A 16,172-nucleotide genomic window follows, 5' to 3' on the forward strand; every position below is an offset into this window, starting at 1 on the left:
ATAAAAAAATAGCCATCTTCTTGGTTATGGGCAACTGCACCACTTATCCGATCAGACATCTTATCCTCTATCCTTTGGATAGGGGGATAAGATGTCTAGGGGCGGAGTACCCCTTTAACCACCACTCTGCCCAGCCAATCACTCCTTTCCTTTTGTTCCATAGATGAGTTGAGGTTCCAGCAGCCGGACCTCACCAATCACAATCTCAGTGTTGGGAAACCCCATTTGGATGCTAAAAGAACTGTTTACATCATGTGCAAAACTGTGAAACAGAGAAAATCCTTTTGTTGTTTTTTTTCCCCTTTCATCGGCTGTCTATCTGACATATAAAACACGGACATGTACGATACCTATATTCATTCCAAAGTGAAGTTGAATTAACAGAACTGAAACAACAACCTGCAAGTGTTCCAGATTTGTTTGCAGTGTGAGTGAAAACGTAATAGATAAAAAGGAAGTACATATTTGTCATGGAGGAAACTGGCTCAAGTACATGGCTTCCTCCTACAATACTGAGCCGCGTGGACACTTCTGGAATTCTGCACTGTATGGAGGTAGGAAAGAGAAAGAGAGATAGGAAGGGGGTCACTGGACAGACCGGGGATCTGTCCAGATAGAAATCTTTGTGATCCCATTCCTGCTCTACACAAAAGGCTTTCCAGCAGTGATCTCCGAACTGTGGACCTCCAGATGTTGAAAAACCAACTCCCAGGAGGCTGTCCAGAAAGGAGAGTCGTAGTTTTGCAACAACTGGAGGTCCACAGCTTGGAAAACACTGCTCTACAATCTACAATCCAAAGTCAGTAGCCAAATTCTTCCTATACCTCTCAAATATACCTTAAAACTCTATCCAGTATGTTCACACGGCAGAATGTCAGTGCGGAATTCTGCATGAATATTCCACACGGACATTGATTTCAGTAGGATTCTGCTGCAATGTTCACACGGAAATTTTGATTCCATAGGCGACAGAAAGAATAGACCCGTCAACTCTTTCTTTGGAAACCGCAAGGAAATGCATTGCTGTCTATGAGACGGCACATTTCCAAGCAGTCCTTGCTCCCACCAGTTAGTCAAATGTGCGGAATGTACGCACTTGTTTTCCGGGTGGACATTTCACACATTTTCCGACTGTGCAAACATACCAGATACACATTCTTCTAAGAAAACGCATGGTCAAATTGCCTCAGGGAAGAAAAAAAAAATTAATAAAAAAATAAAATTAAGATGTATGCAAACAAATAAAAAACAAAAACAAATATTTGCTGTCCCAGACAGTGCAGAACAATGCTACATAGATAAAGGGATGCCCCCACCCAAACATAGGAAAAGCTCCTCTGCAATCGATTATCTAATATCAATGTGAGGATCAGCATGTTAAAACGTAACTTTTATTACTATATTTAAAAAAAAAAAAATGCAGGACTTGCAATGATGAACAAAGTGTATATACAAAATAAATGTGAAGGAATGTGCATATACAGTATGGGTAATATTGCCAATAGCAGGGGCTATATAGAATAGGCCATTATCAAGTGTTGGTGACTCTTGGAGCTGGGTAAGGGGGTTGGGAAACTAAATGTCCCTCAGTCTAACCACGTTTTGCAATACAGTTCCCGTAACAGGTTTTTGGGTGAGAAACAGATTCCGCAAAACCGGACTAAACTGTATCAAAACGTGTGTACAAATTTTAACCTGTATATGGTTAAAAACCGTATACAGTTTGAAACATGATGTCCGGCTGCATCAGTTTTTTTAAGAAAAAAACGCATACGTTTTGAACTTTTGACTATTATGAATAAAGTTTCACTCGTTTGATTGAAATTCCAAGAAACAAACTGTGCAATGTCAAAAACCATATGGTGCAAACTGGATGGAACCGTACGCACATACGGTTCCAATTGACTCCCATGTTAAAAAACAAACAAAAAAAAAAACGTATACGGTTTCCACATGGTTTTTCACCCAGACCAAAAACCGTGGTAGGCTGCAGTTTTGGGTACAGGGAAAAACAGAAAACCGTACAAGATGCAAAATGGACACAACCTGATGCATCATTTGGCATACAGTTTTCAGTGGAGAGTCAATGCATAAGGTTTTCAATACGGTTCCATACGGTTTTCAGTGGAGAGTCAATGCATACGGTTTTAAATACGGTTCCATGCGGTTTTCAATGGAGAGTCAATGCATACGGTTTTCAATACGGTTCCATACGGTTTTCAATGGAGAGTCAATGCATACGGTTTTCAATACGGTTCCAAATGGAGAGTTAATGCATACGGTTTTCAATACGGTTCCCAAATTGAAAACGTACAGGGGAACTGTATTGCAAAAATGTTGTGTGTATTAGGGATCGACTGATATCGTTTTTTTAGGGCCGATACCGATAATCTGTGGAGGTTAGGGCCGATAGCCGATAACTTATACCGATATTCTGGTATAAGTTATCGGCTATTTATCCCCCCGCGACACCACTGCAGATCATTGATTTAAAGCGGCCGCTTTAAATCAATGAACTGCAGCGGCTTTTGCGGTGCCATTGACCGCCGCCGCCTGCTTCTCTCCCCCTGCCTGTCCAGGGGTCCTGAGTCCCAATACCGCCACACCCCCCCCCCCCCACAGCCGCGCCGCTCCGCTCAGTGCCCCCTACCGCCCCACCGCATTGCGTCACACCCCCCACCGCACCTCCCCGGCCCCATTGCCTCCCCCATCCCCGGTTTTATAATTACCTGTTCCTGGGGCCCGGGGTCCACTCTACATCTGGCTCCTGTGGTGTCCTCCGGAGCTGTCACTGTGCGCACTGACGGTGACGTCGCACAGCGTAACGCAGGATGCAGCAGGAGCCAGAAGTAGCATTGATCCCGGGCCCCGGGAACAGGCAATTATAAAACCGGGGATGGGGGAGGCAATGGGGCCAGGGCGGTGCGACGCAGGGCGGTGGGGGGGATTGGTCGGGGGGGGTGCGGGAATTATTGGATTATCGGCAAGGTAATTGCCGATACAGAGAATGCCCAAAATTGTGATTATCGGCCGATAATATCGGCTAAACCGATAATTGGTCGATCCCTAGTGTGTATCCACCCGAACCCTGTCTCACCCTTTTTGACAAGTGTTCCCTAATGGTCCCATACAGAGCACTCAAACAGAATACGGTGTTATTTTTTTTCCAGACAGCAGCACATGGGCCCTGATTTATCAAACTGTGTGAGAGAAGAAGTGGAGATTTCTCCACAGCAACCAATCACAGCTCAGCCAACCAGATGAGGTAAAGTGAAACCTGAGCTGTGATTGGTTGTTGTGGGAAAATCTCTCCATTTTCTCTCACACAGTTTCAGAAATCTGGTCCAATTGTACGTACCAAAAAGTGATGTATGGATATACAGCATTGCATAGCACAGTGTTTCCCCACCAGGGTGCCTCCAGCTGTTATAAAACTACAACTCCCAGCATGCCCGGACAGCCAACGGCTGTCCGGGCATGCTGGGAGTTGTAGTTTTGCAACAGCTGGAGGCAACCTGGTGGGGAAACACTGGCATAGCATTACTATCTGTATCACAAAGAAATGGTATGGAGCTGTAATATTTTTTTTGTTCCATCATCTCGGAGCAGTTTTACACTTCCCGTAATGATAAGGAAGGTAAGACAGCAGGGATTTCATGTTCTTTCCTTATGAAGCTGGTGGCAATAACAGTGATCTAGGATGGCTCGGTGTATATGTGAGTCACATCTATCAGATGTGTGTCCAGAGCCGACTGACTGTAATTACATAACAAGCCGTCACTTGTATCTGGTTACAATGATCAGTCTCACAGATAGCATTCCTCACATATGTTCACACACAGCAAGTTTGTTATCAAACCTTTCTGGAAAAAAAAATTGCAGTATGAGAACTATCGCAAAAAGACAAAAAACTGTAGTGAGACTGTAAGCTTTTAAAGGGGTACTCCGCTGGAAAACTTTTTTTTAATTATTTTTTTTAATCAACTGGTGCCAGAAAGTTAAACAGATTTGTAAATTACTTCTATTGAAAAATGTTAATCCTTCCAGTACTTATCAGCTGCTGTATGATCCACAGGAAGTGCTTTTCTTTTTGAATTTACTTTCTGTCTGTCCACAGTGCTCTCTGCTGACACCTCTGTCCATGTCAGGAACAGTCTAGAACAGGAGAGGTTTGCTATGGGGATTTGCTCCTACTCTGGACAGTTCCAGATACGGGTATTAGCAGAGAGCACTGTGGTCGGACAGAAAGGAAGTTCAAAAAGAAAGGAACTTATAGCAGCGGATAAGTACTGGAAGGATTAAGATTTTTAAATAGAAGTAATTTAAAAATATGTTACACTTTCTAGCATCAGTTGATTAAAAAAAATAATAATAATGTTTTCCACTGGAGTACCCCTTTAAAGCAACCCAACATACAGTTATGTTGTTTGGATGGTGCAGGATCGGAAACTGTTCCTACTAAATCCATAGCGAGAGCCATCTATTATACAGCCAGACCACAAGATCCCACTTCCAGAACTAAAACTAACATTCAAAGAAACTTGTTAAAATGTTACTTTTATTTCACCATCAGACACTCCTCGAATTCACACTGAGATCAAAGATATTCAAGGTGAAAAAAAATGCACAATCGTAGCAAGATCAGGAGCCTAGGTTCTCAGGGTCCAGATTACATTCCTTATTCCTTGCCTATATGGATGCCCTTAATGCATCATAATGGCTACAGAACAGTGTTCTAGAAAAAGTAAATAACATATAGAGGGAGATTTATCAAGGGATTTAAGCAGCTTTTTTTTTTTCTTATAAAAGTCCCAAATAAGTCGCACGTGCGCCTAAGCAACTTTTTGTGCGACTTTTGTGGGCAAACAAAAAATACCAATCTGCCCTACCTGAGCAATTGCAGTGGTCCAGGATTTATCATTGCGAAAGTCACACGTGTGCAAAAGTCGCAAACCCTCTTCAAAAAGTCGCAAGTGTTGCCTATGACACAAACTTGCCTATGACAGCATTTTCAAAAAGTCGCAAACAAAGTCGCACGTGAGACTTTTTGTGCAGCTCCGCTCCCCAGCACCCACTCACATCTACCACCTGCCTGCAAGGTGTTGGGACTACAACTCCCAGCATGTCCTCACTGTAAGGGCATGCTGGGAGTTGTAGTCCTGCAATAGCTAGCTGGTGGGTGGTAGGTGTTGGTGGGTGGTCGGGGAGCGAAGCTGTACAAAAAGTTGCAGGTGAGACTTTTGTGCGACTTTTTTTATTTATTTATTTTTTAATTTTTTTTATTTTTTTACAGGCACAGTGGGATGATCAGGTAGGAGATGTACAGGAGGGTCACCCGCCCGCACAACACTACTACAACTCCCAGCATGTCCTTACTGTAAGGACATGCTGGGAATTGTAGTTGTGCGGCACTGGGGGAGTGTTAGATGGGCAGGCAAATGACAAGCTTGTCACGCGCCCGTGCCACATGACTACAACTCCCAGCATGTCCTTACTGTAAGGGCATGCTGGGAGTTGTAGTTATGCGGTGCAATGTGGGCGGGAAGTGTGCGGGTAGGTTACAATAAATGAACTAACCCATTTCCCTTGTTCCCCCCCCCCCTCTCATTTCAGATCCGTGTTTCCTGTGGAGTAGGACGATGACCAGTGTTTTATTTTTATGGTAATAAAATGGTTAACGAGGACTTATTAAGGAGGGTTTTTTTGGAATAAAAAAAATATTAACATTTATTTTCTTATATTACAAGCTTAGTAGGGGCAGCCGTCTTATAGACAAATTCCATTACTAAGCCGGGCTAGGCTTTAGCACCAAAAACAGCTAGCGCTAACCCCCAATTATTATCCCAGTACCCACCACCACAAGGGTGCTGGGAAGACCAACAGGCCCAGAGCATGAAATATGGCGCTCCTGGGCCTAGACGATAACAGGCTGGCGTTATTTAGGCTGGGGAGGGCCAGTAACAAACGTCCTCACCCACATAACATCAGGCTGTTGCTGCTTTGTTGGTATTTGGCTGAGAATGAAAAATATGGGGAACCCTATGCATTTTTTTTCATAAATAATAAAAATACGCATTGGGTTCCCTGTATTTTTATTCTCAGCCAGATACCGACCAAGCAGCAACAGCCTAAAGTTACCAGGGTGGGCGAGGACCATTGTTACTGGCCCTCCCCAGCCTAAATAACGCCAGCCTGTTACCGCCTAGGCCCAGGAGCGCGATTTTTGATGCCCCGGGCCTGTTGGTAGCGGTTCTTCCCGAGAACCCTGTGGTGGTGGGTACTGAGGTAATAATCGGGGGGTCAGTGCTACCTTTTTTTGGGGGGGCTAACACTAAGCCACGGCTTAGTTATGGACTCCATCTATAAGACAGCTTTCACTACTAAGCCTGTAAAGTTCAAAGATAAAAAAAAAATACACAATTAAAAAAGAAAAAAAATCTTTTATTCCAATAAAACACTCCCCCACAAGCCCTTGTTACAAAATGTTACAAAAAAACACACACTGGTCATCATAGTCCACCAAATCTGAAGTAGCCCGCAGGATAGAGGGATCTTGAATGAAAAAAAAAAAAAAAGGGTTAGTACATTTAGGGGAAAAAGCGGTGAGAAAAAAAAATAGTTATTAAACACATACATTTGTTTGCTTACGTGTGCTAAGAAAATGGTATTCCAAAGTGATTTCATTGGTTTTATCAACCCCCTGTGATAGTATGATAAATGTCACACTTTAGCAAAACTAAAGCAAGAAAAAATAAAAAATAAATGCCTTCAGAACTCGCTTACCAAAGCAACAATGCTAAATGTCCCCCATAGTGTCTACAACAGGTTTTGCACTTGACCAAATCTAAATGTCTTGTGATACTTCTTACTAGTGTCCTCCCAATGTGTTTCCCCATGCAAACAACACAGTTCATCAGGGGACCAATAATAGGAGAGAGGAGAGGGGACAAAAACTGGAACAAAGAAAGCGTTCCTATAATGTGTCATGTTATTAGTCCCAGATACTATGTCCTCAGATAAGGACCCACATATGAGGAATCAAGCAGCAGTCCAGAATACAGATGTCCCTTCAAACTCCTCCACACAAGTTCCCTGTGAGACCTTCAATTCTCCAAGCCCCCGATGAAGACACTGAATGTGTCACAGTAAATGGCATTGAACATGTGACAACCCCTTTCCATATACCCTATTAGTAAAGTTTTATTACTAAAAAAGTGTTTTTACAGGGGAAAAAGATGAATAAAGTTAAGCATTTCAACATGTTTTGCTTCCCTTTTCTTGTCCCTGTAACATCTTGGTATGTGACAAATCACTTCCTGTCCTAAGCATCTGATGCAAAAGCTTCATCTTAATCTTTGCTATGTTACTTCTCAACACCGTTTGCTTCTGGACACCATTTAAAGGGGTACTCCGCCCCTGGCATCTTATCCCCTTTCCAAAGAAGAGGGGATAAGATGTTAGATCGCCGCGGTCCCGCTGCTGAGGACCCCGGGGATCGCCGCTGCGGCACCCCGCCAGCATTACTGCGCAGAGCGAGTTCGCTGTGTGCGTAATGACGGGCTATACAGGGGCCGGAGCAGCGTGATGTCATGGCTCCGCCCCTCATGACATCACGGCCCGTACCCTTAATGCAAGTCTATGGCAGGGGGCGTGACGACCACCCTGCCCCCTCCCATAGACTTGTATTGACGGGGGCGGGCCGTGATGTCACGAGGGGCGGAGCCGTGACGTCAACGATGCTCCGGCCCCTGTATTGCCCGTCATTACGTGCAGAGCGATCTCTCTCTGCGCAGTAATGATAGCGGGGTGCCGCAGCAGCGATCCCCGGGGTCCCCAGCAGCGGGACCGCGGCGATCTGACATTTTATCCCTATCCTTTGGATAGGGGATAAGATGTCTAGGGGCGGAGTACTCATGACCACTCATATGGCTTTAGCTGTAAAAAGCTCTCCTCAAAGCAGCGTTACAGTCTTAGGGGCCATTCACATGTTTTTTTTTGCCACAATGACAAGTACGCTGACAACCTTTCACAAAGGTTTACTGGTGTATATCATACAAAGCTACCAGCAGGCCCACCGAATATGGGTGAACATAGTCTAATAAAAAAAATGCATAAACATAGTTCCCAACAGTATACAGTGGTCCCTCAAGTTACAATATTAATTGGTTCCAGGACGACCATTGTATGTTGAAACCATTGTATGTTGAAACCAGAACTCTATGGAAACCTGGTAATTGGTCCTAAAGGCACCAAAATGTCATCCAAAATGGAAAAGAGTGATGATTAAAGAAAAATAAGTAGATCACTAATATAGATAAAGCAAGTCTTTACATATAAGAGTAAGAAAAATCAGCTGGGAGTGTAAATCACTGTATGTCAGTGTTTCCCAAGCAGGGAGCCTCCAGCTGTTGCAAAACTACAACTCCCAGCATGCCCGGACAGCCAAAGGCTGTCCGGGCATGCTGGGAGTTGCAGTTTTGCAACAGCTGGGGGCACCCTGATTGGGAAACACTGTCTATGTAGAGGACAGGAGCTTCTTCAGGGTCCTGTACAGAACATGCAATGTCCTAAAAAAGTAACATAGAGTCGCCCTCACCTGGTGTCCAAAGGAGCAGGTAACCCTGGCACGGGTAAAGTGTACAGAAGAACATGTAATACCTCCTGTACTGTAGGGGGCGCTACCAGACATCAATCAGTGCATACACTTCAGTAATACAGGTGTTTTACCAGTATATTGCCCATCCTGATTGGTCGGTTCTTCCAGCCATTGACACGTTTCACAGATCTGGACTGTAAGTACAGTGTATGTTGAGTCTGGTTTCAAGTTACAATGGTGCAGAAAAGACCATTGTATGTTGAGGCCATTGTAAGTTGAGGGATCACTGTACTGTTCTATTTGCAGTACATGGTCGACAGGGGCACTATGCCAAGGATAAATTCAGACGGCACTCAGCGCCTGTTTCCAGGTGCCTTGTGACCTCTTTATGTCATCTTAGGCTTCGTTTCTAATGAATAAGCCACGGTCCAGGCAGCTGCATATACTACAACTGCATAAACAGCTAAACAGAACAAGGAAAAGGAATCACGCAGTGCACTTTGTAATTCCCTCCGGTACGCTCTTAGTAGACGTCACCTCTGGTGACAGGGTCCAGCGTCACCCAGCTCTCTACTGCTGACAAATCATTGTACGCTACAGAGCGCTTACTTGCCAAATCCTTGACAGCTTTTTGCTAAAAATACAAATATGGAATTTCACTGATGACCCAATAAAAAGAGAGAAGGTCCCACAAACACAGACAAGATCTAATCTTACGGAGAAGAAAGCCCAGCACTTCACATGGCGTGATCTGTCAGGACTGTAGGGATGTACTAGGCACACAGAGCCTGTTTCCAATATATCTGTATAAAAACAAGCACAAGCCAAATTCTGTGTAGTTGCTATGGACAAAAGCTCCCTGACAGTTCTTTAACCCCTGAAAGACACGGCCTACTAAACCAGTCATTGGTTTTTGTGTTGCCACATTTAATGATAACATGTTTAATCCTCCATCTAGATGCTGGTTTGTTTTTACAGGATGAGCTGGTTTTATTAATGGAAACATATGACTTTTTGATTACTTTTTATTGTTCTTTTGGGAGGCAGTTTTGGATTTTGCTTTTATGACATTCACCCCACAGTATGAAGGATGTGATAATGTTATAGAACAGGTTGTTACAGGCGAGGTCATGTGACTGCACCAATGCATTAGAAGGACAGGCAGAGTATCCATGGCAGCCCGGGCGAGCCACTGTAAGGGATGGCCGGTCATAGGAACCAATAAGTACTCTCCAAATGTAACATCAGGAAGCCTATAGGCTTATGGGAGGTATTAAATGGATTATCTAAAGATGAAAAGTATCCTCTATCCACAGATCAGGAGAAAGCTAGATGATTGCTGGTGGTCCAACTACTGGGGCCCCCACAGATCCCGAGAATGAAGGACAACCGAACCAATTATATAGCAGTGTATTCATTCTCCATGGGGCTTCTGAACATTGCAAAGCTCAGCGCTTGGCAATGTACGGTAGACCCATAGACCACGTGCATTACACCCTGGGTCCCAGAGGTCGGACACCCACCAATATGCTTTTTACTACAGAATAGGGTTGAAGTCGCTCTAAACCCCTTCCTCAGTGGTAGACACACCGAGGAAGGGGTTAGAGCGGCTTATGCTCAGATCATATACCCCGAAACGCGTTTGGTGTGTTTTTATTAGACTTATTTTATACCATTGGCCCCAATATCATTGTGGTCCAATGTCTTCCAAGCCCTGGAGAGACTTTCTATTTTATTTTGGACTAATCCTCCAATTCATCTAAGTATCATTGCTCTTTCAAAAACTGCAGCTTTGTGCTACACAAGACATCAGTCATATCAGATTATTGGATATACCGGATTATTGGACTCATCATCGGACTTGATATTTTACCATTTCACTAGCAGCTGTCGGACTATAAGAGATACGTCTGTGCGGAGGACATTCCATCTATCACCGTTCACACAAGTATAGAGGTTTTTACTACCTACTGCCTGGCAACAACAGGGTCACAGTTCAGCCACTGATCCAGAGTATCATTATTTTATGATCAGTGAAGGTAGACCCCCCCCCCCCCCAGCAGGAATAATTCTGCACTGCAGCAACTTCATAGCCTGTCCATGTATAGCAGGGCTCCCGGTGAATGGAGCGGCTTCTGTTTCCTACAAAAACGGTTGACCGGAACACCGGAGTGCAGACAAAAACCAACAAAAGGAACACAGCACGACGCCAGTACTGTAACACATATTCTTAAAAATAGTGGAGGTACCAGAAGTCGACCATCGCTTCATACATTTGAATAACTCTGTTACTGGTCAGGACAGCAAAAGAAAAAAGACCTAAAGGGGTTGTCAAGCTGAATGTGAAGCTTTCACTGCAGAGCGCCCCCGACTGGTCTGCTAGAAGGTTCTATGCAGCACTGAAGTCAGTCACCCAAATTTACCAATCTTCCTTGAAACCAAAATTGTCTGGTTTTGCCCATTACAACCAATCACAGCTTAGCTTTCAAAACCAGACCGTTTTGGTTTCAGGCTGACTGATAACTCTGGGCCAATGTCTGTATAATTTATTGATGAGCTGTGTCCTCCATGACAGACATAATGCAGCAAACATACGCTACAGCTGTTGGCCAAACAGTTATCTCTCCTGATCCGACCAAGCAAATGAATGGTCAGCTAATAGTTTATAAATTCTCAATGAAGGGAGGAGTAAGCCGCTGTCAGACTCCTCCGGTGACAGCTTATCTCTCAAAAAGAAATATTGCGCAGTTGAAATACAATGTGTCTGATCCATGATGTCTGGGAGGAGGGAGTCAAAAACCCCACACACATTAAAGGGGTTATCCAGGAATAGAAAAACAGAGTTGAATTATTTCAAAAAACGCTCCCAGTCTGTCTCCAGGTTGGGTGTGGTTCTGCTAAGTTCCATTGAAGTATATGGAGCAAAGTTGTACCACACAGAACCCGAGGACAGACGTGGAGCTGTTTTTGAAATAAATTAGTTCTGTGTTTCTATTGCTAGATAACCCCTTTAAGCAGTTGGCTGGTCCTGCTAGAGTCAGTGGATTTGCTTGACTATTTTTTCCTATGTGTATGGGGGCCTGTACTCGGCCTTGCCACTTACATTAGGCCTAACAGAGCATATACATAGGGGTTCCTCTTGTGAGGCATGCTTTCTCGGTGTGTAACAGTTAGGCCCTATTCACATGGCAGAATAGGGTGGAAAGAATTAAGCTTGGAAATACAGTTGCAGCAGACCCCAACTGTGTTCAATGGGATTTTGCAGCACCGTGCACACTGCAGAATTTCTGCAGTGGTAACATCTGCCATGGAAAATTCCAATTCCAGTCTCCGCAGAAAGAATTGACACGTTAATCTACTCAGAAATGCATTGCCGTCTACAGAGACCTCACGTGACGCCACTGTGCCGGCATTTTCTGTTGGCGCCTGCAGCATGTCTGCCCAGAAATGTTCGAAGCAGAAATTCTGCCATGTAAACACACTTATGCTGATCAGATTATCCATTTTTAAAAGGGTATTTCCACAAGGTGAAATGTCCTCCAGAATGCTTGAAAGCCCATTAGAGAATGCATGGAGCGCTGAGTGGGGATGTGTGATGTGCTCAATTCCTTACAGGGACAATTTTCTCCGCATTCTCAGGATCGGCGGCGGGGGAACCCAGCGGACAGATCCCACCAACCAGCCTGTTATCTCCTAACCAGTGGAGATGTGTCAAATTTGTAAAAAAATAAATAAAAAATAAAAAAACCTGCGCTATTCAGCAAATAAATGGAAGCTTATTTAGGCTAGTAGCTAGCAGAGAGTTTCCCGCTGAGAGTTACGCTGATTTAAATGGCTCGGCGGACAGTCCGCAAAACTGGCCCTATTGCGGACTGTCTGTGGACCCATTCAAATCAAAGGTAACGTAACTTGCAGCAGGTTTACCGCAGTGTGAAACCCGCTGCTAGTAATAGCGTGTGAATGCACCCTTGTACATTAAAGGGGAATTCCAAAAATAAAATTTTTTTTTTTTATATCAACTGGCTCCAGAAAGTTTAACAGATTTGTAAATTACTTTTTACTATTAAAAAAAATCTTAATCCTTTCAATAATTATCAGCCGCTGAAGTTGAGTTGTTGTTTTCTGTCTGGCAGCAGTGCTCTCTGCTGACATCACTGCTTGTCTCGGGAACTGCACAGAGTAGAAGAGGTTTGCTACGGGGATTTTCTTCAAAACTGGGCAGTTCACGAGACACGTGTCATCAGAGAGCACTTAGACAGAAAACAACAACTCAACTTCAGAAGCTCATAAGTACTGAAAGGATTAAGATTTTTTAATAGAAGTAATTTACAAATCTGTTTAACTTTCTGGAGCCAGTTGAGAGATAGATAGATAGATAGATATATATATATATATATATATATATATCTCTATCTATCTATCTATCTAAGTTTTTTCCTGGCTAACCCCTTTAAATACATGGGAGCCAATTCATTAACTGCACACATGGAAAGCTTTCCTGATACCCACAGTATATAAAGGAGCCCCAAGTTTCAGCACTTCAGCAGAGCCCTACTTTAACCTGAAACCTGTTTGATTACTATGTGAAACCTCTTTTTTCTATCTGTATTAATTTCTGTAGAATAGTATATACTGATTATATAGACCATTGTTTCCCAACCAGGGTGCCTCCAGCTGTTGCAATACTACAACTCCCAGTATGCCCGGACAGCCTTCGGCTGTCCGGGCATACTGGGAGTTGTAGTTTTGCAACAGCTGGAGGCACCGTGGTTGGGAAACACTGATATAGACATTTGGCCCAAACATTCCTGGTTCACTTTTTAGGCACATATAAAAAGGTGGGTATGTGGGTGTCGGAGGCTACACATAGGGCATGCCTTGGCATCAGTCTAGGTAAGCCGAGAACATTACAGTCAGACGGCAAACTCACAAATAAAGAAAATATGGTGAATCCACAAACTGGCATTTCCTACAGAAGATGCATCAGAGGCGGGCACTGTCAGTGTTCCTAGGTTGTCAGCTAGGAATATTTAAGATTTACCATAATGCATACACCTCCCCATATCTAAATGAAATAGGGCAGTGCCAACTTCAATCTATATGTTGCACCTCAGGTACCAAGCAAAAACAAGAGCATGCTTTAAAATGCCAAGCAAAGGACAGCGCGGGGTAGTCGTAGGTGTGGTCAGGTGACAGCCACCAATGTGACCAATTTAGAAAGCGTGCCAACCTACATAGAAACAGCAGCACTGATTTACCCAAAGGATAGTGCGTGAATCTATATACATGTGCCCTAGTATACCCATGCATAGGTGGCACAATGTGCATCTTTATGGCACCAGTGGCAGAGCTGCTTCATGCATCTGAGTCACTGCAGGTATTTTTAGACACTGTGGTAAAATGGAATAGAAAATAACATTCAGGCAGTGCCCTATACTGTACCAGCTGGATCCCTATCACTATATACTGGTCTTATTGGGAAAGGCACACCCTAATGTACCATATGCTCTCTGTAACAGCAACTACTTCTAAATGACTGCACCATACAGGGCAATGCCAGTCTCTGCTGCAGGGCACAGGTAAGGGCACAGGGCAGGCTGCTTTCTGATGACAGAGGATGGCATGTGCCCACTTGCTGCCTAAGCAGAACCCTGCAGATCAGCACCCTCAGCTGTTCCAGCCCTTTCCCCCTGACACTGACAGCTCCCGCATTGTGCTGATGCCCGGTGCCAGTCTCCCGGGGGCACTTACTCTTGTGGGCAGCCACCAGGGACTTGCCATCCTTGATGAGCTCTTTGATGAACTTGTTGGTCTTCTCCAGCTCAGTTTCATGAGATTTCAGCCTCTCCCGGAATTGCGGGCTGTCCAAGTAACAATCGCTGAACTCCAACGGGGGCAGCCCCATCTTCCGCTTCACCGAGGGGCAGCGAGCAGAGCGGCGATCAGCAGTGCCCACCGGAGAGGATCGGTGCCCGGGCTGCGGGGCTCAGGACATGCCGGCAGGACAGCCGGGCAGCTGCAGTCATTGAAAGTTTCCCTGCACAGGGCGGAGCTCAGGCAGTGGCGGGCGTGTGCTGAGGTAACCCGGGCAGTGCTGGCATCCGGCTCCCTGCACTCTCATTGGAGGCAGGAGGAAATGAGAAGGAGATGGGGCCTCTCAGATAAGGCCCTGTGATCTCATGGCCACTGCCCGCCACCTCCCACTGAGCTCGGCCCAGACACCGCCCACCCTGTCCTGACAGCCGCCCCTGCACCGCCCTCCTCACCCTGCCCGGACCGATACAGGGGCGCCCGTCCTCTAGCCCTGTGGGCACACACCCCTGAGGAGGGCACCTGGCACACTGACGGAATCTCCTCGGAGTGGTGTGCGGTCCTCTCAATGTCCGCATACCTTCACCACAGCAGATAACAGGAAACTATAGCTGTGCACCTCAAGCCCTGTTCACACTGTGGTCAAGTAGTGGTGTCACATTTGACAGGAAGAATAAATGAGTGCAGACTGCTGCTCTATAGTTTACCTCAGAATAAGGCCCTATTATAACTTAGTGGGGTCTTTCAGGCACATTTGTCCATTGTTATAAGGGTCCAGCCATGGCGGTAAAATTTGGTTCAATGCCCAATGGGGGAGATTTACCAACACGGTGGTGCAGTTGCCCATAGCAACCAGTCACCTCTTTGAAAATGAAAAAAGCGATCTGATTGGTTGCTATAGGCAACTGCACCACCTTTCCTCTACACAAGTGATTTATCATTCTTTTCAAATGTATGGCTTTTATATGACAATTTGTTTTAACTTACTTTCGCTTACATGCGATATATATTTATCAAATGGTCGCACGGCCTTGATAAATAAATTGCACGTAAGCAAAACTCGGGAAACCCGAGCAGAAAAGTTATCCCTTATGTTATTAGCCAAAGTTATTTATCTACCCTTTATTACCAGTAGCGTTACTAGAGAGTGACAGGGAGGGTGGGCGAACCGCAGCGGGTGACACCCTGACTGGCCGTCATGGCACTAAATAGCTGCACTCCAACTTTCCCACAACAACCCATCCACCCTCCTCAGACATTAAAAAATATGAAAAGCATAATATGCCGCACCATGAATATCCGTACTCTGGAGGCTTTTTTGTTTAATTTTGAGCCTGCATTTTGTGACGGTGGGCGGAGTCTTGCATCGCTGCGCTGAGGCCGGAGTTTACGTCAGGAAGGAAGATGGCGCAGCACCAACAGGCACATAAACAAGAGTGAAACCACACAAAAAAAAAACCTGCTCGGTAGTGGATGTGCACGAAGCTGTATTTCAAGTTTATTTTTACACAAAACATCCCTAAAAAACACCATATTCGCTATATGGCGTTTTATTTCCAGATGTTATCTGAAAGTCACTAGGGAACTATAAAACGTCAAACCCAGTTGGCATTTTTTGCATGTTGAGACTACTACGAATCTTGTTTTCTTTTTCTACCATAGACTTCTATGGGAGGGGGAAAAAAAGAGGGAAAAATGCAATGTGGGTTTAACATTGGCTTTTTTAGCTTTAAAAAAAAAAAAAATCTTGATCTCTTTTATCTGT

The 16,172-nt window shown here is 44.6% G+C and overlaps 1 protein-coding gene across 4 annotated transcripts in view; it reads right to left on the bottom strand.

Annotated features, from left to right (window-relative positions):
* ARHGAP26 (Rho GTPase activating protein 26) overlaps positions 1-15,050 on the bottom strand; it is a 412,307-nt gene extending 397,257 nt beyond the window's left edge. For 2 of the 4 annotated variants that reach the window (XM_056574908.1, XM_056574907.1), the window contains exon 1: positions 14,348-15,047. In XM_056574908.1, coding sequence (XP_056430883.1) covers positions 14,348-14,501 — 154 coding nt within the window. In that variant the 5' untranslated portion in view covers positions 14,502-15,047. Of the gene's footprint in view, positions 1-3,358; positions 3,370-14,347 lie in introns of those variants that run through there. The other 2 variants (XM_056574910.1, XM_056574909.1) reach the window with 2 other exon arrangements.
* Between the last annotated feature and the right edge of the window lie 1,122 nt (positions 15,051-16,172).

The sequence above is a fragment of the Hyla sarda genome, chromosome 4 (assembly GCF_029499605.1).
Source record: "Hyla sarda isolate aHylSar1 chromosome 4, aHylSar1.hap1, whole genome shotgun sequence".
NCBI lineage: Eukaryota > Metazoa > Chordata > Amphibia > Anura > Hylidae > Hyla > Hyla sarda.